The sequence below is a fragment of the Protopterus annectens genome, chromosome 1.part0 (genome assembly GCF_019279795.1).
Source record: "Protopterus annectens isolate FY-2018-M chromosome 1.part0, PAN1.0, whole genome shotgun sequence".
Taxonomy (NCBI): domain Eukaryota; kingdom Metazoa; phylum Chordata; order Ceratodontiformes; family Protopteridae; genus Protopterus; species Protopterus annectens.
The window spans coordinates 199520680-199547528 of NC_056725.1; the positions used below are offsets into that span (position 1 = coordinate 199520680).

Sequence of the window (26849 nt, forward strand, 5' to 3'; positions counted from 1 at the left end):
GAAGGGTCTATTTTTTGGCAAACAGCAGTAATTTAAGGGAAGGCTGTATTCAAGCTGGGATATGAACACTCCCTTGATCCTCAGGCTCCTGAGCATCAGAATGTAGAAAAATAGGAGTCCTGCATTTTGACTTGATGGAGATGGTGGGTAACATAGAGGGGGGTGGTCAACCCACACTTCAGGCAACAATACCTGTTAGCCATCCCCAGGGTGAACCTGTTCTGGCAGCTGATATTCCAGCTGTTAAGAACATGGGTTTGTCTGACTAGGGTACCGAGCAGCATGGTCTTGGTCTGATTCAGCCTATCTACCACGCGACCTGATACCACTTGTCCTGATAACACACCATGTTGCTTAATTATTATTACAAAATATGGACTATCTGAACCCCTACTTAACCTCTTTAATTTAGGCCTCTACCAGTTAAATTCCTGAGCTTAGAAAAAAAGACATTGTAATGCTGTTACATAAGGGAGGGTCTATCATGTACCCTTGTAACTACAGACCCATTAATCTCACCAGCCTCATATGTAAAGCTATGGAATATGTTCTCAGACTCTTAACTCTAGACTTTATCAAAGGTAGGTCCTGCCTTCTTAACCTGAACAACTGGTTCAAAAAAGTCACAGAAACGCTGGACAGTAATTATGCAGTACATATAGTATATCTTATCTGGACCTGGGCAGGACCTTTAACACTACTCCCTATCCAGGTACTATTAACAGATTTGTACATCACTAAACTGGTGGTTAATTGGTGTATGGATGTGTGTGTTCCCCTATCCATACATTATGTGGTGTACAGGTAACTGGTTGTCTGACAACTCATCCACAGTAAGAACTGCAGGTGCCACTTCTGAAAGCAAAAATGTTGGTATATCATACCATGGGTCAAGCTTTTTAAACACTGCATCTTGAGGAAGGTATTAAGAGCAGACAGTCTGGACTGGAGAGATTTGGAACGAATGACTGAATAGCACAAGATTTGTAGTCATGTTCAATGCCTAGACAGAATAGACATTTAGTGTAAAATTCCTAGTATGGAATTTGCCTACTACATTAGCACTTAGCCTTCCTTGCTGACATCTAACAACAGTTAATACACAGACAAAAGGTTAGAAAGGAAGGATCCACAAAGGGGCAAGTTATCTGAATCTGATAAGGAAAGCTAGAGTACTAAACGATAACAGTTGATTGGGTGCAACACCTGCATTCCAGCTGGCTGAGTGATAGTCTGAGAATCTTGGCCAAGAGATCTAGGCGCTCTTCTTGAAAACTCATTATCTATCGGCCATCTTATTTCTGAAGTACTCTGGAAATCCTTCTATCTGGCTCTACTAATTTCCAAAGGCATCTCTTCTAGATCCAAAGTTTTAATCCCCCTTTACTCACTTCATATCAGGCCCATTACTGAATATAATGCCCTGTCTGGTATATAGTTATTAAAATATACTTCACTTGACAGATTTCAGAAAATCCTAACTTAAAAGATCAATGATGCCAAGACCCTCAGCTATCCAGACAGACTGGCAGTCCTCTCCCTGTATTCTGTCTCTTACAGACATCTCAATAGTGAGCTATAAAAGACTCAATCTCCCTTGACTATTCCTTGTTAGAACAAATGATTACTGAAATACCCAGTTAAAGGACCTAACGTTTCTTCAGCAGACAAATAAGACACACAAGCACAGCAGAATTGTATAGCAATACCTCTCAGGAACTGATTTCCATTACATTTCAAGCAGAGTAACACCCTTCCTACCTCCAAGGTAACCCTAGTTAATGGGATGAGCAGCCTTAAAATTCTTCCCTGGTCTATCTTGTGTAGCTGTCCTTCATGTTTGAGGGAACTTTTCAATACGGTTTACTTGCTAGGCTTAAAATGGTCTGCTAACTTGAACCTAAAACGTGAATAAATTCTTATCAGTTATGTAAACATTCTTATGGGAAGTGCCCCTGAACCACAGCTGACAGGCTGTAATGGTATTAATTCACAAAAAAGTGGAATCAAATTAGACCTAGGCAAGTTTCATCTTCTCCACCCAGGACATTCCGCCACTCCTACCCCATCAGCTGCCCTTGATAAATCCCCTGTAGAAATTGCAGACAGCTTCAACTCCTTCTTTACTGAAACTATCCAGTCTCTAGCTACCCATCTCACTCCATCGGACACAAACACCAGCTCTGGCACATCTAGCCCTGATCCACCCAGCACCCAACCCACCTTTACCTTTCAAACCATACCTACCAACCTGATCCAGACCTTACTCAAAAAGTTAAAACCTACTACACTAGCTGCCGACCACCTCCCAGCTGAATATCTTCAAAAAGCAGCTGATGCCATAGCACTTCCCATTTCTATTCTGATCAACAGATCCATCTCAGAAGGATCCATCCCAGCAATATGGAAAATATCACATGGTATACCTCTTCATAAAGGAGGAAGTTCCACAAAATTACCTAACTTTAGACCTATAGCCATTCTTTCACCACTAACTAAAATCATGGAAAGATGCATACACAAACAAATCATGCACTTTCTTATTCAAAACCGAAAGCTCGCCAACTCTCAGCATGGCTTTAGGCCATTCCACAGTACCACCACGGCTCTTCTTATTTTCTCTAATATCACGAATCGTCATTGTAACAACAACAAACTATCTTCAGCACTCTTCCTAGATCTCTCAAAAGCTTTCGATATGGTCAACCATCAGCTACTGCTCAATACTCTACAAACCATCGGTTTACACCAACACGCAATATAATGGTTTCACTCCTACCTAAACGGTAGACAGCAGGCTGTCTTATGGCAGAGCAAGCTGTCATCCCAACTTCCTCTAACCCTAGGTGTCCCACAAGGGTCCATACTAGGTCCCCTTCTTTTCTCTATCTTTATCAATGATCTGCACACCACCATACCAGGAAACACTTGCATCCAATATGCAGATGACTCAACACTAATATGCTCCGCCTCCTCTCCTACACAACTTCTAACCCTCACCCACACCACTTTCAGCACGGTAGAAACATGGATAGCTAATCACCTCCTGCTTCTAAATCCTAACAAAACCAAGCTACTACTTTTCTTCCCTAACCATAGAATTTCTCCTCCTTCCTTCAACATCAAATCTAGCAATGACACCATTATCTCCCCTGACGACCATACAAAGCTTCTAGGCGTAATAATAGACAACAACCTTAAATTTGATAAACGTAAATCGCACTATTAAGTCCGTCAACAAAAAACTTGGCTCCCTGTACACAGCCAAACCTTTCCTCACCCCCCCCCCCCCCCCCCCCAGCTGGGGTAGCGATTGCAAGATCACACCTCCTCAGAAACAAATGCAATGGCTTATCCATTTGGAAATAGTCTGCTATGAAATAGCCTTTCCCTCTGCCCCTGCAGCAAATGACACCAGTAGTTGTTCAGTTCTTCTTAGGGATTTTGTCCTGTTTAAGTAACATCTAAGTTGTCTGTGTACATCCAATGAATGCAGAATCTGTTCCCCCTTGTTCTGTGGATTGGGAAAGAAGGTTGGCAAATGAATGGTCTGATTCCACCTTAGGCATGAAGGATGGATCGGTCCTGAGAGACACCCTGTCCACATGAAAAATAATGAAAGGCTCCAAGCCTGTAATTCAGAAATCCTTCTTGCTGAAGTGACTGCTAAAAGGAAAGCTGTTTTCCAGGATATAAATTTTAAGCTTGCAGTAGCAGCTGGCTCGAAAGGAGGGCGAGTGAGTTTTTCCAATACAAAAATTGAGGTCCCAGGCAGGGGTTGGATCTCTCCTGGGTGGTCTTAAATTTTTGGCCCCTCTGAGATACCGCTTTAGCAGAGGATGAAAGAAGAGGGGAGGTTCTGTGTTGTAATGAGCTGAAATGACTGAGGCATGGACTTTTATGTAAGAAAAGGACAGGCCCTTGTGAAGCATCTCAGTTAAATATTGTAAAATCTGAGGAATACTGGGCACAGCTGTGCTTATTCCTAGTGATTGATTCCATGCACAGAATATTTTCCATTTGTCAGCATACGATTTTCTAGTACTAGGCCTTCTCGCCTCCAAAATGACATCCCTCACAGGTTTGCTGAGGGATGCTAAGGGTGAATTTAGGTGATTAGCCATGCTGCAAGATTCAAAGTTTGGAGATGAGTGTGCAGAATTTGGTTGTTCTGCTGAAACAGTAAGTAAGGTGTCTGAGGCAGGTGCCACGGTGGAAGGTGTGACACGTTGCGCAGGAGTGGGTACCATTGTTGGCGAGGCCAGTCTGGAGCTATCAGAATCATTTTTGGTTTGTCCTGTTTGACTTTTAGTAGAACTTTGGAGAGTGGGGGTGGGAAAACATAGACTGAAAGGTTTTTCCAGCTGAATGATAGAGCATCCACTTTCCAGGCTTTTTTGTGATGAGTTCTTGTGCAGAATTTGTCCAACTGATAGTTCTGGGGTGAGGCAAAAAGATCTATGTCTGGGCTCCCTCATTTTCGTGTCAACATGTTGAAAATACATGATTCAATTTTCCATTTGTGTGGGTCCATGAGATTTCTGCTTAGTTCGTCTGCCAGAGTATTCAGCTTTCCTGGCATAAATTGAGCTTGTAGTTGTACTTGGTAGGTCAATGTCGTGTCCCACAATGTCATGGCTAGTCTGTAAAGGGGGTAGGAGTGTGTACCCCCCCCTGCTTGTTTATGTACCACAAAACTATGGTATTGTCTGTCTTTACCAGTAATTGTCCTGGATTAAGGTAGTACTTGAAGGCTGTCAGAGTATTCTGTACAGCTAGCATCTCTTTCTGATTGATATGAAGGTGCATTTGATTTGGGCTCCATTTGCCCTGAATGCACTTCCCTGCCAGATGAGCTGCCCCCCCCCCCCCCCAAGCATAGTCTGATGCGTCTGTGGTTAGGGTTTGGGCGGCAGGGGGTGGAGTGAATGGCAGTCCCTTGTTTTGGTGGCAGGCCTCTGCCCACCATAGGAACTCTAATTGCAGGCAAGGTATGATAGGAATCATTGTTTCCAGGCTGTGACAATGTTGACTACATAAACTTTTTAGGTACCACTGAAGTTTCCTCATATGCAGTCTTGCATATGGAATTGCAGGAGGCCATGAACCCCAAGGCTTGCAGAATTTGTCTTGCAGTTAGCAGGGTTTCTGTGGCCACCTGCTTGAAGTAAGTTACCAAATGAATTTGCTTTTCTGGCGTAAGGTAAGCCATCTGGGCAGTTGTATTCAAGCTTGCACCCAGGAATGTAATTTTTTGAGAGGGTACTAGTTGTGATTTCTTTTCGTTTATGGTGTACCTTAAGACAAGTTAAAACCCTTTTTACAAACGCCAGATGCTTTAGAAGAATGTCCTTGTTTTCTGCCTGAATTAGACAATCGTCCAGGTATGGATATATTTGAATATTTCTTTGCCTGCAAAATGCAATTACTGGAGCCAGGCACTTTGTGAAGACCCTGGGCACAGTAGATAAGCCAAAGGCCAGTGCAGAGAACTGGTAATGCAAGTAGTCTGCTTTGAGCGGAGGTATCTTCTGCAAGATTCCCTGATTGGGATATGAAGGTAAGCCTCTTTTAAGTCTGGAGTTACCAACTAGGCATCTTTGCCTAGCATAGGCATTAACTGTTGAAGAGTGAGCATATTGAATTTTGGAATGTCCAGAAATGTGTTTAGAGTAGATAAGCCCAGAATTGGACGCCATGATTTGTCTTTTCTGGGTACCAGGAAAAGTCTTGAATAGAAACCATGTCTCTTTTCCTCCTCTGGTACTGGTTGAATAGCACCCATGTTCATGAGGGACAGTACTTGTTTCTGGGCCTCTGCCCACTGATTTGGGGGCAGGTCTAGCCATCCGTTTGGAATTGGTAACGTGTGGAAATGAAATCTGTATCCCTGGGATACTATATTTAAAACCCATTTGTCCTGGGTTATAAGTTGCCAGTTTCTTGCATGAAGTGCCAGTTTTCCTCCCACAGGGGCGGCTAAAAGGTAAGTGCTTGGTAAGTGTAGAGGGAAGTCATTGAGACTGTTTACCATAGGGAGGTGCCTTGTTTTTCCAGATTTGGAGGTGGAGGCACCCCACTGTTTTGTTCTAAAAGTCCCTTGTGACTAAAACCTGGAGCCTTTGGAATGTCTGGGTTTGACTTGAGTGGCTCGCAAAGGTACTGGAAAGGACCAGTTCTTAGTAGGCCACTGTCTACTAAATCTAGGAGGTTGCACTTGTAAGAAATCTTTCACAGTTTGCATTGATTTAGCTTTATCTTCCATCTTTTTTAAAACTTCTTCAGCCTTATTACCAAAAAGACGGTCCTGTTGTAAAGGAGCATCCAACAATTTTGCTTTAACATGATCAGGCAGAGTTTGCTCTTTGAGCCAAGCATGCCTTCTTAGCACAGACCCAGTTACAGCAGCCCTGCAAGAGGCCTCCAAAGAATCAAAACCACATTGCAACGTATGTTTTCCAAATTGTTCAGCTGAATGCAGTGTTGTGTCTTTCGGCTTTTCCCGGTTAGGGGTTGCCACAGCGGAACTCCGGTCCGCTAATGATTGGCAGTAGATTTTTATGTGCCGAGTTGCTGGCCCTGACGCACAACCTTCCGCCCATTCACGCATGTCTCCACACACAGACGCTCTAGCTGAGAATCGAACAGGACAACGTCTTACTGTGAGGTGACAACGCTACCGCAGCACCACCACCGCAGTATAATGTATCTTACCATTTGCGTTGATTAAATTTAGCACAAAACCGACAGCAAGGTACGTTATGATTAGGGGTTAGGCAAGGAATACAGTACAAATGAAAATCCTTATGAGGTATTTGCTTCCAGACGCTCTAGCTGAGAATCGAACAGGACAACGTCTTACTGTGAGGTGACAATGCTACCGCAGCACCACCACCACAATATAATGTATCTTACCGTTTGCGTTGATTAAATTTTGCACAAAACCGACAGCAAGGTATGTTATGATTAGGGCCTAGGCAAGGAATACAGTACAAATGAAAATCCTTATGAGGTATTTGCTTCCCACAAGTAATGCAATTATTAACTTTTACTGACATCGGTAAGGAGCAAGAAAAAGTTTCCCTAACGGGGTACTTAGCTTTTAGTTGAAGACTTTGGTTCTGAAACTCGAAAATGTAAATTTCAGGAGTTGGCCGACCGGCACTTGCGAACTGCTTCTGCTTCGGGCACCACGCGGCAAGGAAGACTGATGTAATGGCATCGGCTGCATGTTTTATACCCCTGACGACCTGACGTCATGGAAGAAGGGACACCAACCGATGCAGGACCCAAAACTTTGTTAATCAGGCCAACTGAGGGCAACCTGCAAGCAGATTACTCAAATGTAATGACTGCAACAGTGAAACACGAAGAACATCCACATAATTTGAGTCAGACTTGGTGTCTCACTGTAATACCTGCTCTGGCCATTCATGTTGCTCCATCCTCCACATGAAGCAACAGCCTCACGGACTTTGCAGTAATGTTTTGCATAGCTACTACCTGTAACTCATAATGTTAAAGTAGTTCACTATTAGGCAACTTTTTTAGAGTATCCATATTTACGCAATGAGGTCATGCTGAAAAGGAGTCATATGTGCCAGGAACTTCAGCTCCCTGATGGCAAAAGTGCCTGATTCAAAACCCTGCTTCCTCATGTGACTCATCTCCCCGGAATCCCTTGTTTGGAGGATGGACTGCTTAACTCTTGTGGTTTACTTTATGTGGCTGCCAGCACCACAAGAATATCAATGATAGCAGTCTTTCTTTGAATGAGGCCTGATCTTGGGAGCAATCTTCCTTCATCAAAATCCATGTTCAGGATGGGAAACTCTAGCGTGGAGTCAATGTGCTTTCCTATTGCATATCTTCTTTCCTGAGATATGGAGGTACACATCCAAGTGCTCTGAGGAGCACTCTTCCCTGGATGGGTGGGATCTATGCTGACCGTTCATGGTCTTTGGTAGGACATGAATGAGGAGGCTAAAAATCCAAATAAAGACATTTCTTGGGGTGGATCCAAGGTGTGTGGTATGTCACTGGCATCTATCAACCTACAATACTGCCTCAGAATTGACTCCAGCATCCCATTAACAGAAGTCCTTGCAAATGGCATTCAGATTGCTGGTTAACCAAACTGTATAGAGCTACCAGAACTTGACAGCACGGTGATGGCACTGATACCAGTAACCTCAGAGCCAAGGATGCCATCAGTATGGAGGGCTCAAATGCTGATATCTGCATTGCTGAGAATGACACCAAGAGGATCAGTGCCATCTCTGGGTTGTAACTTTTGACACTAATAATGTGGGTATGACAGTTAATGGCTCTAAAGATTAAGACGGAAGAAGTACAAACCTTTTGCTAAATCTAGCTAGTATTCTGCTGCCTTTGTCATTGGGGAGCGTACACATTCTCACAGCAAGTTTGACTCCTCTGGCAGCATTCAAAAAGACAACAGCTGGATCAGTGACAGGAGCCCTAGACACTGTAGAATCTAACTAGCTTCCTAAAGATGGGGAGATTCCAAAATGTCAGACCTAGTTTAGAGAATAAAGAGTCACTTTTTTTTGCTATACAGGTAAAGGGAAGTCCAGACTGACAAATCTGAGGGGCCCTTCCAATGAGTTCTACTATGGGGGCAGTTTGCAGTGATAGGTAACTGGCAGCTATACAGAGAATGGAGTGAGTCTGTCTGAACTCAGTCATAGTCAACCATTGGTTTAATTCTGGCCAGTGAATTTTCTTCAGTGTCGAGCAGTAATGGATTATACTATGACAGCCTATTGTGAAGTTGGTCACTCTACTATAAGCCACTTCCATTTCTGAAAATTAAGTATGCTACAGATTAGTACGGATGAATAGAAAAGACATGGAAATAGATGCAACCTGTCCACAGTGAGACAAGCATGGAAAGTTGAATATCACTTCAGTCCATAAATCTGTTACATTTTCAGATTAGTTTTTAGAGCAATCTTGCTATGAAAACTGAATTTCTTGTTTTCACCAAGCAAGACTGAGGAATTCTGTACTGTTGAAAACTTCAAGTAGAGTGCCATTTGATGCTCAGATATGCAGGCTGTGTTGAAGATTAGAAATATTAACTGTGAATAACATGGCTAGAATTTTGTTTTAATTTGAGGGCTGATAAAACAGGCCATTAGCAACTTTTGGACTTTAGAAAGACAACAACTTGGGACTCAGTAACTGATTCTTCTGCATAGAGAAGAACAGAATTATCCGAACATTGATTATTTTGATAGGTGTAAATAAGATGAATATGCTGTTGTTGAAAAAAAAAAGAAAGAAAGAAAAAAGGAAAAATAAAAAAAAAAGAAAGAGGGGGACCCAACAGATACCCCAGAGAACAGCAGGAATCAGTTTACTGCAAACATTGAGTTTGCACACTGTAATATGTTTGGACTCAGGACAAGGAATGTTGACTGAAAACCAAATCAGTAAGGAAAACTGAATGAGGTGAGAGACAGCATGAAGGCATTGAACAGGTCTCTAGAAGGACTAAGCCAACAAACTCACTAGAATTCAGTTTGCCAAGGATGTAGTCAAGTGAAGGACTGCAGAGTTGCTTATGTGCCATATCCTGTCCTGCGTTTGTCCAGGCTGGGTGAAAGTACAGTGTAAGGGTGTGAACAGTCATAAGCTGTTTCTGAATGCATCTTTCGAAAGGGACAGAGACATGGAGAGAGAGAGAGAGAGAGAGAGAAAAGGAGAGAAAGATGGGGGGGTTTGGGAGGATAGATTCATAACTGAAAGTTCAGAGGTAGCTCCACCTTTAAACCATGTAATTATGAAAGCATACGGGCAGGAGTTGTAACTGACTCCTGAAGAGGCTTAACTAAGAGCAAGGGACATAATCTCACTGTCTGTCCCCAAAAGGGGTGAATGGGAGATGAAGAAGCTATAGAAAGCCGAACAGCCCATGGATTATGGGGAGGCAAAGAGGTCCACTCTAAAACTAATACCCTCAGGCCTATGGGACTGATGGGGTCACTACCCCCCACCTCTTGTTCCATGTCTAATGCCTTTTTAACCACAATTTTTTTTTTTTTTTTACTTTTCTGTTTTCCTATGCCTATGCTATTTCCTGTGGAACATTGTATGGATCTGGCCTCTCAAATAGGTCCTCTTACAGAAGAAGGGATGAATGCCACTTGTGCCAATGACAAGAATTTCTTGTGGTTGAGAAAGGTACAGAAAGTATGACCCGATGAAGAAGTGGCTTTTTTAGAAGGATCACACAAGCTGACTCAATAGACTACTCCCAAAAAATACAGACGCTGTAATCCTTAGGCAGACTCTTTTTTTCCACAGGCAAACCTGTTAGTACTTTTTTAGAACATTTTCAACTTATTTATTGTATTTAAATCTATTAAACAGGGTGGAACACCCATCCAAATGGACCATTTTCTGATTCTGCCCAAAAATATTATGGACCTCAATAAAACTTCTATAAGCAATAAACAGTATTAACCACAAAACCAACTGACAATAAAGAAGGTTCCAAACTGTGTATGTATTCACTAGAAGTTTCCTGGAAGGGACCAATGGACAGGTGTACTGAAGAAAGATTTCTATACAATGGCAAAAAGAACTGAAAATGGTGCAGGCTTCTCTCTCTTAGCGGTGTCAAACTGAAGTCTTGGACAGGGGGAGGAGATCAACTCTGCTCTGCAGATGTCTGAAAGCTCTGAAAATCACACCAGAAGGAAAGGCCACCTGCGGCTAACACTATAATAATGGCAACAGTGACCCTTTGGATAAGCAGGGAACTGCAAACTTGATGATGCAGTTGTATCATCTCTAAATGCAAGACTGCTACAACAAAGACTACCTAAAATACATACCTAGTATCATAAAATGCAAACCTACTATGATAAAAGTTACTTGTCTCTGACCACAAAGAAATGTCACATACTCAAAAGTATAAAAAACGGTGCTCTCCTTTTGTAAATGTGCACTTTCCTACACTCACTTTGAAAGCAACCAAGCATCAGTGTCTTGGTGAGCCTAATGCCCACTTGCAGGTTGCCCCTCTGCATCACTGCCTCTCCTCCAATGGATAGCGGCAGGACACATGTCTGGCTCCACCCGTCTCTTCTTCCAAGGATGGGCCTGGCCATCCTGCCCGACAGCGCCTTCAAACATCTGAGCCACTTGTCAAACTTGGGCTGCCTAAGCAATAGTTAGGGGTTTATTCCTCTACAGCATCAGCACACCATTTTCAACCAACATATGACCATAATAACCTACCAAGTTTATGGAGATGTCTGTATAACACTCAAAGCCACGTAAGTCATCACTACTCCTTTATTTCTCATATATCCATCCTTTTATTGAATATAGTAGTCCCTTCTGTAGCTTGAAAAATAAATAATTTAAGTAGAAAAGGTACATGGATTCTTAATGATGAAAACCCATGAGCTAGAAAGCAATACCTATACAGCTAGGTTACAGGAACTATTGCTTTTCAGAGACATTACAGACTCCTGAGGGACAACCTCTGTCTTGACACATTCTTGTTTAAAATTCTGTGTCTGAAACACATAATATGTAATACAAATACTAAAATGGTTACTTTATTAATTAACAGCATTACGGTACTAAAAGAAAGAACAGTTACATTACATAACAGCTTAGAAGCAAACTATGTAATATTATTAAAGTGTGGGTAGTAACAAAATTCACATGGAGAAACAAATGGCAATTTTTTTTAAAGCTTCCAGCGTTTTAAGCTTCCAATGCTGAACGTCAAATGCCACCAGCTCCTGCCCTTGTTCAGTGAGTCCACAGGACCCACCTGAGACTCCACTGGACTTTACTTGAGGCCACAGAGGAGACTGGGGATGCTGGTACAGCATCATACTAATGCCAGGGAGCATGCCCTAAGCCACCACACTGTAGCACCCTTGCAAGCTTTGTTACGGCTGCCACTGGTAGGTGCATGAATGCATACTTCAGCATATGTGCAACCTCCCAGTCAAGAGGTACACCTCTTGCAGTGTGAAGCTCACCTAGAGTCTTCAGGCTGAGATTGAATGAGACAGACTTTTTCTCCCCGTCCCCAAGATGGACAAGCCAGCATTGGCTGCTCACTCCCATCTTCTCCCACTCAGTCCCTCCAGCACCCGTGCCCCTAATCCAACATGGGTCATCTGGGGCACAATCAGGGTTTATCACCATGCTCCATGGAGTCAGTTTAAGTAAACAAATTTTCTTTAAGTTCCCTAAAGGTTCAGTCTTGATAACACAACCTAAGAATCTATAATGTTATCTCTTCTTTGTATGCTTAAGTTAAAGCTCTGGTTCTATAAATCAAACTAGTGCCAAAATGAGAAAGACACAGTGCTTCTCAAAGCTTACAGCCACACTACTGAAGGAAGCATACGACAAAACCCAAGGGAGATGTCAAGACAGTATCTTTTTAGTGTATAAACAAAAACTGGAAAAACTTGACATGGTGTACAGTTCAAACGGTATTATGAAATGTTTAAAATTAAGTAAACACAGGACTGTTTGAAAACATGACAATATACTTCTTCTGATGTGCATTTTTAACTCATGTTTATAAAGTAATGATTTTATAGGGCTGGCAATAAACAGGCCTCACACTTCTCCTGCTACGCATTTTATCTTGTGTTTTTCACCATTAGCCACCCCCCCTTCTGGACATTTAATGCTATCTGGTAATACAAGTTTTCCAGATCATTCTTGCACACGAACACACAGGCAAGTAATAATAAGGCTACACAAACCTTTTTTACTTGAGAGATCCCTAAAGTGTCTGGATCTCTGCTGCCATGCGCTATTACTCCTCGCTTTTTTGGTTCTAGGGTCACATCATGCACCTGTGTGAAAGTAAATGCACCCTCTAGAGTCTCAAAGTATCTCACATCAATCATTACTCCTAAGCCTTTCTACATGTTACACCTACTCCTGCCAGCCATGGAAGCAATCAATACTATAGCCATGACTATGCACACTCATTTCCAATTATGGGGCATAAGCCTGACCATGAAACAGCATCACCTGGGGGGTATACTTTAAACCCTGTTTCCTCATGCATAACCCTCTGAAAGTGCTCAAGAGGATGGGCATGGCAAGGGCATCTCACCTGCTTATGTGGATGATAAAATTAATTGTATAAACCTGCACCCTTTGTAAACTGTCACTTCCTGGCACTTCCTCACTTTCTCCCAGAGATCTACTGATGGCCTTGCATTACTGAGACATCATCACACTCCCATTCAATCAGGAAAAGATGCACACGTAAAGTCTCATCACTCATTTACAACTTTAGTTGGTTTCTTCGGCACAAGGGCTGAAGAATGAATAAAGGTCATAGGTTCATAATCAGGGTTTATTCTTTTATGCCACATAGCCAGTAACATTTCTACTTTTACCTAACAGATGGACAGGTGGTTAAAACACTTACTTTCAATGCTTCTCTAAGAACAGCAAAACAGCGGTAATAACTTTTACAGTAATGCAGACTGCTGAAGAAACTTAACACGTGGCCCATTGCAGATACTCCATGAAAAACTGCATTTGACACATATGTCAATATCTGTACTGAAAGCAGCTTAATTTGCTTTCCAACGCAGTTATACTGCTTGAAGATGTTGCACACCAACTCTCTCAGTTGCCTTTGTGCATCAAACTTAACAACCCACTAGGTTTAGTGACACTAAACCTAATGACTAAACTTGAGGATTCCAGTTTTGAATCCCATCAGTGGAACAAAAACTGTTGAGGTTTTCTGCCCTATGCCCTACCCCAGACATGTAAAATAATTCTTGCTGGTTCATAGGTAGGTATTAGGCTATCGGCCCTGGGGCCTATATAAGCCTAGCCAAAAAGGTTCTCTGGCTTTTGCCACCTAAGAAAATTATTTTCCTGTGGTGTACTCCAGTCTTGACTATCTTCTCTCCCAATATCCCCCAATGACTCTTTAATTCTCCCGTCTTGCTTCAAATAAGGTAGTCTTAAATTACTCCACTGGAAGGATCTTCCCCTTCCAAGGCGTATTTGACTTATCATAGCTCAATCTAATTTCATAGCCATCACTGGCAGGAAAGAGTTAGGAGGCTAGCAGCCATCCATGGATGACTTGTTCTTTTTTTGCTTTCTGACACTGGGCTTCAGCAGTGGAAAACAGATGGATTCTTCCCACTCTAAATGGGTCAGCCAGAGTGAGAAACTTACTACCATCGCTCCTATTCCTCACTAACTGGAACCCTCACTGTCCATATCCACTACGTGAACCCAGCTCAGTTCTGGTGTTTTCCAATTTTTATCCCTGTGTGCCCTGAAACCAAGATAAATACACCTGCTCGATTGCCAACTGGCTAACAGATAGGATGCAAATAATCAAAATAGGGGAAGTTACCTCCCCAAAGAAACCGGTCACCACCGCAGTCCCCCAGGATTCTATGCTGGGACCTCTCCTTTTTGTCATTTATTTTTCTGAAGTAAAAGTCACTACTAAAGGCCTCTGGCTGACTAAGTTTGTAGACGACCGCAAGCTAAGAGCAATCATTGAATCCCCAAATGCCTTAGCCATCTTGCAAGAAACTTTTTCCCAAATAAATAATGGTGCCAAAATCATGGACTGAAACTAAATGCCAAAAAATGTACTACTGTATCCTTTGGGACATCATCTATCCCAGGAAACTACAACACTGACAATGTACCCCAAGAGTTACTCCATCTGTTCAGGATTTGGGAACTTATATATACAGTGACCTCACTTTTCAGCAACAAAGTCCACTGTTGTAAGAAACTCATTCTGTATTGCACAGCTTATACAAAAAGGGAATGTCCCTAGCTCTAGATCTGAGGATGTCACTGTCCCCCTTTACTCAGCCCTCATCAGGCCAGTCATTGAATATAATACCCCCTTCGGCACATATCTGTCCAAACACATGCAACAACTGGAATCCCCACAGATATACAGTACTAAAAGGATAGAAGGCCTAATGAACAGGTCCTACATTGACTGACTCAAGCCCTATCACTATACTCAGTACCCCACAGACTGCTAAGAGGTGGCTTGTGTCTAGCAAGCAATGTATATTAAGACTCATTAATGATGGATTTACTGCACAGTGACAAGTCAGGTGGCATTAGAAACACTCAGTCTACGGATCTAAACCTCTTCTGCAACATCAAAAGAATGGTTTCCTCGGACAGGCATATCTCGCAGAAGATATCACCTCTCTGGAAAAGATTCCCCATTCACATAAAACAAAGTTCATACCTGTCCATATTCAAGCACAACATAGACCTATGGATGGGAAACAGAAAATTTACCCCAGGGCTGCCCCCTGTACTACTAATGGACATACACAGCTCCTAAATGCTTTATTCCATGGATGGGTTCCAGCAAATTATCTATAGTATAATCCCAGCTATTCTTATTGGGTGTAATATACAATTATTGACCATGGGATGGGTAAGGTCAGTGTACAACCAACTGGGATAGATTACTTTGAGCACAAAAAGGGAAATTGGCTTGGTTTAAAAAGGCCCTCAAGGGTAAGTAGACTAGTAGTTAGCTATGAACAACAGAATTAATAAGACCCACAGGAAGACACTGTGTATGACAGCTGGACTGACCCACAGCCATGAAGAAATTACCTGCTTTAGGTCAAAACAGAAAAGAATTATGAGAAAGAATATCATCAGTCCCCACAGGGCCTTACCTGAGGACAAAGTTGATACAAATAATACTTTCAGGTTGAGAGTTCTTGGCATTAAACATGACTGTAGCTTGAGTCTGCATCCATACAAAGCCACCATTCTTGGCAAGGAATCTGTACTGTCCTGTAGAGACCTGTCCTTTGCTCAACACTTCCAAAAGTTCAATAGGCAGAAAGAAACAAGAAGAAAAGCATTTGTTAGTTGAAATCTTACTTCTTAGCCAAGGACTAGAACATTTGTATATGAGACATCAAACATCCAGAACAGGCACGTAGCTTACTTAAAAACAACTTATCCCATGACAGGGAGCCTTGACACAGACCCACCCATCTATGCAATGCTATGCAGCAGTGTCACTATCTGAACCTTTAACAACTGCTGCAGAGTGTTGGCTGGCAGCAATATCACAAATCTCTGAGTGCTGCATATGCAGAAAGACTGCTCATTAATTTAAACTGATATCTTTAAGGTGAACCCTGTTCCACTCATGGTCATCAATGTTATTAAAGATAATTATGCCAACTGCTGTGTCCCAGTATGTCAAATTCAAAAAGCAAAACTATGAGAAGTCATCTCTTCTGACCCACTGCATGTTTTGGACCACTAACCCATGACTACGTCACAACAACAAGCCTGGCTTTTAGAACTTCTGTACATGTAGTACTAGGCATAGCCCCAACAACTCAGATGTTGGCTGCCAAAAATCTAAATCAGACCACATACAAAGAAACTTTATATCAAATTAAACTCCAGTCCGCAGCCTGTCGTGTTACTGATTTACTATTTCTCTGGCCTCCTCCCGCAATGGATAAGGAGAATAAACGAGAACAAACAAAATCAAAAATACATCAAGCAGTACCAAGAAAATAAATGATGATGGATACATTTTTTTCACAATGTACTGTGTCCTTGAAGGTTACAGGCAGTTTACACAACAAGAAATATGTACACTTTAGATTCAAGATAGCATGTATTTCAGACATTGTGCTGTAGCTGAAATGAAACCTTGACATAAATGGGAATATGTGTGATCAACTGCTACATTACTAAACATCTACGTTTAAAACAACAGCAAAAGTTGTTATAGCTATAATATCTACTAAGGAAGGGCATTATCCTGTGCTTTACTCCTTACTAGCTAGGTTTGATCCTGAGTAATAAAATACTCTTGTCAGGAGGAACCAAATGTTTACATAGTTCCTGCTACTAGTTACTGTTATTATGCCATGACAGATATGTTTACTGTGGTTTTCCATTTTTCTATTCAGACTCAAGCAGGTACCGAGCACGTGCAAGTGTACGGCCCCAAGTCTGATAATGAGAATACAACTTAAGGCACAGAATACGGAGAACAACATATTGTAAAGATAAGAAAATCAAGTTAAAATGACAGCATGCAGTTTGTCAGACTTCTTTTTAAACAGATGGGAATTATGTGGGAGTACATGAATGTGCAAGAAATATGCAGAATTAACTTCTCAATTAAGACAAGCATACTTCCTACACATATTGTTTTCTTCTAGGTGCTTTACCCCTTGTGTTTGATGTCCAACAAATTTCCTTTAATTAGACTCCATCCATCTTATTCCCCATACTAGTACAGCATATGGTTGACAACTATAAAGGAAGAGCTGTCATTCAGGCAGCCATGAGGGTTGCTTGTACTCTCACTGGCTTCCTATCAATTAGGTAATCTGTATGGCCTAGTCCCACCCAGATGGTGCAGGAACCCACAACAACTTCCCCCTCCAAATGCACTCTCTAGAGCATTCACTAAAAAGGCTACAACGAAGCAGTAGTTTGGCGATCTGCAAACCTACTCCCAGAAAGCACTTTGTGATGCTGTCCCTCCTCCGAGTGACACAGACTATGTGCATCCTTCTCTGACCCCCTTCGTGCATGGTTATGCTCAACCTCTTCTGACAGATCTTACACGCACACAACCAGCTAATCGACCTCGGGACACCTGGGCTTGTAGCTGGCTACATTATGAGTACTTGATTATAGAAAACACACTGCATAAATCCCAGCACAGTAGAGTAAATGTGATGCACACTCACACGTGCTTTTGACTGTTTTGTTTTCATTTTTGACAAGGGCTCAATGTAAAGACCTTGCTACAACTGCTTGACTTTAATGTTGTTGTTGTGTCTTTCGGCTTTTCCCAGTTAGGGGTCGCCATAGTGGAACTCCGGTCCGCTAATGATTGGCAGTAGATTTTCACGTGCCGAGTTGCCAGCTCTGACGCACAACCTTCAACGAAGGTACGCCCATTCACACATGTCTCCACAGAGAAGATGCTCTAGCTGAGAATCGAACAGGACGTCTTAATGTGAGGTGACAATGCTACCGCAGCACTACCACCGCAGTGATACATGTCAAATCTTCCTTCCCTTTTGCAGGTCTAGACAGGAAGAAATGTAAGCATCTCTTCCATCTCCTTACCCATTTAAAGAGGACTGAGATGTGCACACTCATTTTGCTGCTTAAGTACTGGTTGCTCAAGCGGATGTTTTTTTTTTTTGTCATTAAACTCTCTGAATCCCCCCTACCCTAAGAAATCAGACCAGTGGTAGAGCAGCTTGACATTATTTAAGCCAACAACTTGACAAACCCTGACAAGAAACAAAGTTGTGAGCCTTCTTGGCTGCACTTTACAACAGCCAAAAAAATCTTTGAGTGGTGTGCCCAAGTGCAGCTTTCCTACATGACTGGGTCAAGGAGGGGACAGTTTGAAAAGGATGGCATTGTGCCACGGGTATTAGCTGTTTTCTACACTTGGAACTCCAAGATCCAGAAAGCACTGCAAACAAAGAAACACAAAATGCAGTCCTAACAAGTTTTGTATTCACACACGACCTTCTTATAAAAAGAGAACTGAAAAGTATGACTTACTATCATTTCAAACAAAAGGGAAACAAACAAAACTCAAATACTTAAAGACTTTCAATGAGGTACAATTCTGCAAGTGTAACAGCACATGTTCAAATACAAAGACCACTTTAGCAATATCATCCATAACGCCAGAGAATTAATGCAGGCTGACGTCTGATCATCTGACTAAAATTACAGAGTTCTGGATAAACCCTCTGAGGGACTGATCTCCTCCTCATGCTGAGGATCATAATCACTGTCATCATCTACCTTTTTCCCATTTTACTAGGGATCAGAGGGTCACCCCTTCCATCTCAATCCGCTGTCACTCTCGTATACTCCTTGACAGTCAAGCCCAGCTGTTGCAGGTTACCCCTTGTGTAATCCAGCCATCTCTTAGCTGCATGTGCTCATCTACTTATACTTTCTTCCTGTGTCACCCAAATCTACTTTACCAAATCTTCTTTCTACTTTCCTGCACATGTGAAAGAAATGGTAAAATTTGTTCTCCTTGTCAAACTGTGCAACTGGGGCTATGCTGGCTTCCATTCTTATATCTTCCCATGCACTTGTTAACCTACTGTTTTCTACACTTCACTCTCCAACTTCTTCGACATTCTGCCGCAGACTACAGCACTACCATAACATTTTGTGCCAGTTGACTACAGCACTTCAAATTCTAGCTTTAACCTCCTCATCCAGATTCCCTTCTCCTCAAAATATACTTACCAGATATATAAAGCTATTAACCTGTTCCACTAATTTCCCTCCAATCTCATTTTTCAGATTCTTCTGATTTTCACCATTTGCTGCCATGACCATTACCTCATTTACAGCCAGCTGCATCCTAAAAGCCTTCAGTTTTTACATTCAAATCATCTTTGCTGAAGTTCTTGTTCATAGACTGCTTGCAGTGTCACATCTGCATACAGCACCTTTGTTAACCTGCCCTCTCCAACCTGTTTGCTGATGTAGTCCACCACCAGTATGAACAGGAGTGGGCTACATATGCCTACTCCCACAGAAAACCCACCTATAAGTTTAAGCACTATTCTTACTTGTGTCATAGCTACAGATTAATTCCACCAATGCTTCTGGGACTTTCAGACATCACAGGGCTGCTGAAATCTGCTTTCTTGGGAGTCTGTCACATGCTTTGTACATTTTTAGGAATACAAAGCTGGAGTCTTTCTCCATGTCCTACTTTTTCCTCCCCTACCTGTCTCATCACAAACATCACGTTCGCTGTACTGTGATACATGGCATTATGTACAGAGCGAATGACAAAATGCAATCTATGCATCCATTATATACAGAGTGGAAATCAGAGCTGGCATGCCAAAAGTATCACAATGAAAATTAGAGACACAGAGCATGAAAATCAGCCTGATGTTTAACAGAAAAGAAAGAACAGTTGTAGAGGAACAAGACCATGTTATCACATTAACCAGGAGAAGATAAGGTAAGCCAAAAGGAAATTTCTTAATGTAGATAGAAAAGAGAAGTGCCAGAATGGATCCTTAGGGGCTCCTTTCTGCAGAGGTACTGATGGAGAGGTTGATGAGTTGAAATTCACTGAGAAGTGGTGGTTAGAGATAGGTAGATTCTGAACCACAGCAATGTGTCATCAGCAATGCTTACTTTAGTGAGGTGGTCTAGGAGAACCGAGTAATCAACAAGAACAAACGCTCTGGTGAGGTCAGTAAAAATGGCTCCAGTAGTTAGGCCTTTTCCACTCCAAGCAGAATATTTTCACTGAGTGTCTAGACAGTTGTGGATGTGCTGGGACCAGACCAAAAGCCATGCTGCTTTTGAGAGAGAAGGTGGCACTGGTTGAAGTACTGAGTTAGTTGTGAGTAAAGAAATTTTTCCAGAATATTTTTCTAGGGTAGGTAGAATAAAAAGGGGCTGTAAGTCTGACAGACTGCAGGGATTGGGTTTCTTAGGGACAAGGATTTACAATGGCATTTTTCCAGATATTAAGCATAATATTAATTACTCTAAAAAAGCTGTAGATGTGTTTCTAAAACACATTTAATTATCAATTAAGACACAGGCACACATGCATTACCAAAACAAAAAACAAGCCACATTCACATTTTTCCATTCACATATATTATACATTACATACACATTTTCTTTCTTTCTTTATATAACTCTCACTTAGTCTTACATTACATACATTGCTCAATTTCTGCCTTCCCTTAAATCCCACTCCTACTCCTGAACATTATGTGCTTCAAATCGAGCAAGGATGTTGTCTCTACAATAATAAATAAAATCATGGGTGAAGGCTGTTTGTGCCAGGACAGCTATCAAGTTTAACCTGTTCAAGCAGTGGGTGGATGTCCTTGGATGGGATAGTTTTGAAGTAGAATGAAGGGATGTATGGAGTTGGAGGCGGGAGTGGTAGATGCAGTTTGGAATTAGCTAGAGAAAGGGGTGGGAATGTTGCCGAAAACAGTAAGGAAGTCAGAGGCAGAAAGTTGAGAGTAGGTGGAATTCATGCAGGGAAGGTTATTCTCTAAGATGGTTGTCCTCTTTCATGAAGTTATGCAACTTAGAGAGGCTTTGTTATGATTTCATCAAGTGACTATATAAAATGGATACACCTACACACACACACACACACACACACACACACACACACACACACACACACACACACACACACACACACACACACACCTGAGTAACAACCAAGGACTACATGAAGATATTCAGAACTCTCTAACTGTTGTACACAAATGTTTTTGGAATGTGGATGTTAGATCTGTATTACTGACCAAAAGCCTTGGCGGCTGTATGTTTTACATCAGTGGACTATCTACCAGACATTTATTTATGAGTCAGCTTGGCTGACTATACTTGAGTAATGGTAGTAATTCTGAAATTCTGATTCCATTTAATAACTTACTTACACAGTACTACTGACTGAATACTGCTTCAGCAGGCTTTGTATAAACAATAACACTACATTTTAATGAGTTCTCATTATGCATTGTTTCAGTTTTGTAAAGTGCTTAAAAATAATGAAATAAACCTGAAGTATCTCTTTCAGCCAAAATAAAGGGTCTTCCTTGATGAATTATTGGATATGTTGAATCTTAAGTAATTACTAGGAAAGAAGGTGCTGGAGGACTAAGAAAAACCACTGTTCAAAAGGTTGAGTCTTGTAGTCATATATACTTGGAGAGTGCCTGCCTGGGCATTCAGAAACCTTACTACAATACAGGAGAGGAACAACTGGTCAAGCTTCCTGATCTCCTGTACCCTTTTTAGGCACCGCCTGTGACAACAGCATATGGTATATGAAAATATTTCCCCCCTGGCTTTTGCACTACACAGGAACAGGAAAATGAATGGACCGGTTGCTCCCAGGATTGGCCAACTTCCAAAAATGTAAGAATGGAGGAGCAGTTTAGGAAGCCTAATAGTTTGCTCACGTCTCCAGAAGTTGAAACTGCTAACAGAAGGATGTTTCTTCATGGCTTACCACTACACAGGTGTCTCTACTCTGCAAAGGATGCATCAGCTTGTGTCTCCTTTTGTTGTTTAGAGACCATACTACTAATTTATTATCCTAAGGTTGACTTAGGATCTGGTGCCAAGGCATGCACTCTCAGTTTACTCCAGCCTCCAGCCCACACACCCTGCAAACCACTCTGTACATATTTAACATCTGCAGTTGTTGTGCCCTAACTGACTATCCAGCTTTCAGACATCAGTTCAGATGTCAGGCTGGGATCTCCAAGTCCATCAAACCCACGTTCAAACCAATTATATAACTCTTACTTTGTTTAAACATAAAAAGGAGTGTTGTGCATTCACTGAACCGTAAAGATCTATGTTTTTTTCTTTCACTGACATCAAGAGTCACAGAACACAAAAGTAGATGGCTAGTTGGACGTAGAGGGAAAACCAACCAGAAAACAACAGTAGAAGACTGTAAACTCAGTGGCAGCATGAGGTTGGCTGCCTAAGTGTATTGATTTATATTATTTACTGGGATAGTGCACTGATCAGTATTGACCAATTTCAGGTTCAGCTTTGGTTAAATACAAAACATAAGGGAAAACTCTGTGTTTGATTGGCAGCCCTCAGTCTAGGAATGTTGCAGGTAAAATTTTTTGATTACTGGCAAACAACCAGACAGTATCTATGGGCAGTGGTAATAGTGCATGTTGCCCAAGGCAATACTTCATTTATTTTTTATTCATTTGTTATGGTGATGTTAGCAGTAGTGGGTGACTGTAGCAGCAAGCTGAACTATATTACTGTTGCCCTTTCTTCTTATATTTTCCTCACAATCAAACATTAGAGGGGTACACAGAATATGGCTTTTTGGGGGCTACAGAGGCAGACTGTACATGAAAGCACAGGGTAATTAAATGATTACTGATGAATTAGTAATACATCCTGTCAGAGTCAATCAGCAATATGTTGATTGTAGTGATTATTGCTTTCACCTTTCCTTATAATTAAACTTGTGAAGTGCACAGAAAAGATGGTTTTCTTTTTCGTATGGGGTGAAAAGGAAAAAGCAAAGGACATTCATTGAGGAATAATCACCAACAAACCTTACTGGAGATACAGTCTGTGCCTGACAACAAGAGATTGTAATGTAAGTATGTCTCTATCTTTTTTTTGGGGGGGTATCACTCATATAGAATGAGTGAGGGCAGTTATGAGTACATCTCTGAGATCAAGAAGATAAAATACATAACTGTGGTCATTAAATTTGAAATTACTTCACAGAGAAAGAGACAGTATGTGCATGACAAGGAAGCTTGCGTTCTTATTTTTGGAAACACAATGAAGACACAGTATATGCTTTTGACTTTGAATTGCTGTTTACTACAATTTAACAGCCCCAGTGATATAAATTTCTTTATTGTCCATTCACAACAAACAAGCACATTTTTACTTTTTCTCATACAAAATAAAATCACTACTCCTTTGCCTCTAAAAAGGACAGATTAGAGTATTTGTATGGCATTGTGGGTTTGGCAATTCATTTTGTATTACATGACACACTGTACACTCTGAAAAAGTACAGTTGTGTACACTTACCACAAATGGGTATGTTGGAGTGTATTCACTGTTGCAGTCATCACATTTGGGTTATCTGCTTGCAGTATCCCTCAGTCGGCCTGATTATCAAAGTCTTGGGTCCTGCGTCGGTTGCTGTCTCATCTTCCATGACATCAGGCAGACAGGGGTATAAACTATGCAGCCGACGCCATTACATCAGTTTTTCTTGCCCCAGATGTCAGATGTCCCCCTAATGGGAAGCAATTACATATATATATATATATATATATATATATATATATATATATATATATATACAAGGTTACACTTCCAACAAAAAAACAGATACACCAAAAAGCTTTAAGCATAGTAAACAAGGATAGAGATATAGCCAAAAGAAGTCAGGGGGCTGGAGGGAGGGTAACCAGGACTGCAACAGTGAATACACTCGAACATCTACTATGGTAAGTGTACACAACTGTACTATGTTCTCCGTGTTTCACTGTTGCAGTCATCACATTTGGGTAGATTCCCAAAGCTAAGGATGGGAGGAGGAAATTAGATAGCATTAGGACCAGCTATAAGGCCCTGCAAGACTGCAGTGGCAAAGCAAGCTCTGGATTTACAGACAATTAGCAAATGGTAATGCTTGGTGAAGGTATGCACAGAACTCCAGGTAGCAGCTTCTAGGATGTCCCTGGTAGGGACACCTCTGAGAAAGGCTGTAGAAGGAGATGCAGCCCTGGTTGAATGTGGTCTTATCCCCTGTGGGATGGGTTTGCCACGGTGCTTACAGTAGAAATTAATGCAATGGCCTATCCATTTAGAAATGGTTTGCTTTGAAATGGCCTTCCCCTCTGCCCCTGCAGCAAATGCCACCAGCAGCTGTTCAGATTTCCTGAGAGGTTTAGTTCTGTCCAAGTAAAATCTAACTTGTCGGTGCACATCTAAGGAGTGCAGTATATGTTCCCCTTTGTTCTGTGAATTAGAAAAGAAGGTTGGCAAATGAATGGACTGATTAAGAGGCACACTGGCTACTACCTTGGACATGAAGGAGGGATTGGCCCTGAGGGACACCCTGTCCACATGAAAGATGATGAAAGGCACCACTGCCGTAAGGGCCTGTAATTCAGACACCCTTCTTGCTGAAGTGATAGGTAAAAGAAAGGCTGTTTTCCAAGAAAGAAATTTTAACTCTGCATTTGCAGCTGGCTCAAAAGGAGGTAGAGTGAGTTTTTCCAATACAAAGTTAAGGTCCCAGGCTGGAGTTGGGGCTCTCCTAGGTGGTCTTAGGTTTTTGGCCCCTTTGAGGAACTGCTTGAGCATTGGCTGAGAGAAGAGGGGTGGTTCTGTGTTGTAATGAGCTGAAATGGCTGAAGCATGAATTTTGATGGAGAAAAAGGAAAGTCCCTTGTGAAGCATCTCAGTTAAGTACTGAAAAATCTGAGGTAAATTGGGCGCTGCTGTGCCCATCCCCTGAATTTGGTTCCAGGAAAAGAATCTTTTCTATTTTTCAGCATAAGATTTTCTAGTAATAGGCTTCCTTGCCTCCAGAATGACATCCAACACTTGTTTACTGAGGGATGGTAACAGAGCTCAGGTAATTAGCCAGGCTGCCAGGTTCAGAGTTTGAAGCTGAGGGTGCAGAATCTGGCCCTCCTGCTGGGACAGTAGGGTAAGGGTCTGAGGTAGGTGCCATGGTGCCAGCAGTGACACACTGCGCAAGAGGGGGTACCAGTGTTGGCGTGGCCAGTCTAGTGCAATCAGTATTGTCCTTAGTTTGTCCTGTTTGATCTTTAGTAGTACCTTGGAGAGGAGAGGCAGAGGAGGAAAGGCATAAACTGATAGATTTTTCCAGGTGAAGGACAGGGCATGGGTCTATATCAGTTCACCGAAACGGCTGAAGTTCGAACACCATATGTTCGAACTTCTAACCACGAAGTGCAAAAACATCGAAGTCTTAGAACAGAGATTTTTTTTCCCAGGGAAAAAAAATCGCTGTTCCAAGAAACACACACACAACACAAGCACACCAAAAAATAGCAATCCACGCACATACACTTAAAATCCTACATCTAACCCTACACTAAACTGTACATACACTACTATCTATCCACTTACCTTAACCCAAACCCTAACCCTAAGGTCGGTCACAATCGCGCACTCACCTGACCCGCGCCCTAACCCTAACTTACCTATCCCACCCTAAACCTAAAGTCTGTCACTATCGCACAGCCACCTCACCCACACCCTAACCCTAACTCACCTAACCCGTGCCCTAACTCTAACGTCCACACAATCGCACACTTACCTGAACCCGACACGTAATTTCCCACCATAGTCCTGATAATCGCAAAGCCACAGAAACGGCCCACCCAATTCTTTCCCTGGGAAAGAATTCGGTGTTCCACGGCTTCACGATAATCAGTGTTCGAATTTCACAGTTCGAGCATCTGGTATTCGATCATCAGCTTTTTGACGGGCTGATATAGACCCACAGGGCATCCACTTTCAAGCTTGTTTGTTGGGGAGCCCTTGTGCAGAATTTGTCCAATTGGTAGTTCTGGGGGAGGCAAACAGGTCTATCTCTGGGCTCCCCCATTTGTTGATAAACATGTTGAATGTCTTTGGTTCCAGTTTCCACTTGTGTGGGTCCATGAAATTTCTGCTTATTTCATCTGCCAGTGTATTTAGCTTTCCTGGCAGGAATTGAGCCTGTAGGTGCACTTGGTAGCTCAAGACTGTGTTCCACAGAGCCATGGCTAGTATGCAGTGAGGGTATGAGTGGGTTCCCCCCTGCTTGTTTATGTACCACATAACAGTGGTGTTGTCTGTCTTTACCATTAATTGTCCTGGAAGAATGTGGCCCTTGAAGGCTGTCGGAGAATTCTGTACAGCTAACATTTCTTTTTGATTGATATGCAGGTGCATTTGACTTGGGTTCCATTTGCCCTAAATGCACTTCCCTGCCAAGTGAGCCCCCCATGCATAGTCTGATGCGTCTGTTGTTAGGGTTTGGGCGGCAGGGGGTAGAGTGAATGGCAGTCCCTTGTTTTGGTGGCAGGCCTCTGCCCACCAAAGGAACTCTATCTGTAGGCAAGGTATGATAGAAATCATTGCTTCTAGATACTGAGAATGTTGACACCATAGGCTTTTTAGATACCATTGTAATTTCCTCATATGCAGTCTTGCATATGGAATTAGGAGAATGCAGGAGGCCA

General features: G+C 42.0%; 1 protein-coding gene across 1 annotated transcript in view; it reads right to left on the bottom strand.

Moving 5' to 3' along the window:
* Window positions 1–26849, bottom strand: part of LOC122789989 (hypoxia-inducible factor 3-alpha-like) — a 925419-nt gene that overhangs the window by 207597 nt on the left and 690973 nt on the right. The window contains exon 8 of the mRNA XM_044057541.1: window positions 15723–15870. Coding sequence (XP_043913476.1) covers window positions 15723–15870 — 148 coding nt within the window. The remainder of the gene's footprint in view (window positions 1–15722; window positions 15871–26849) is intronic.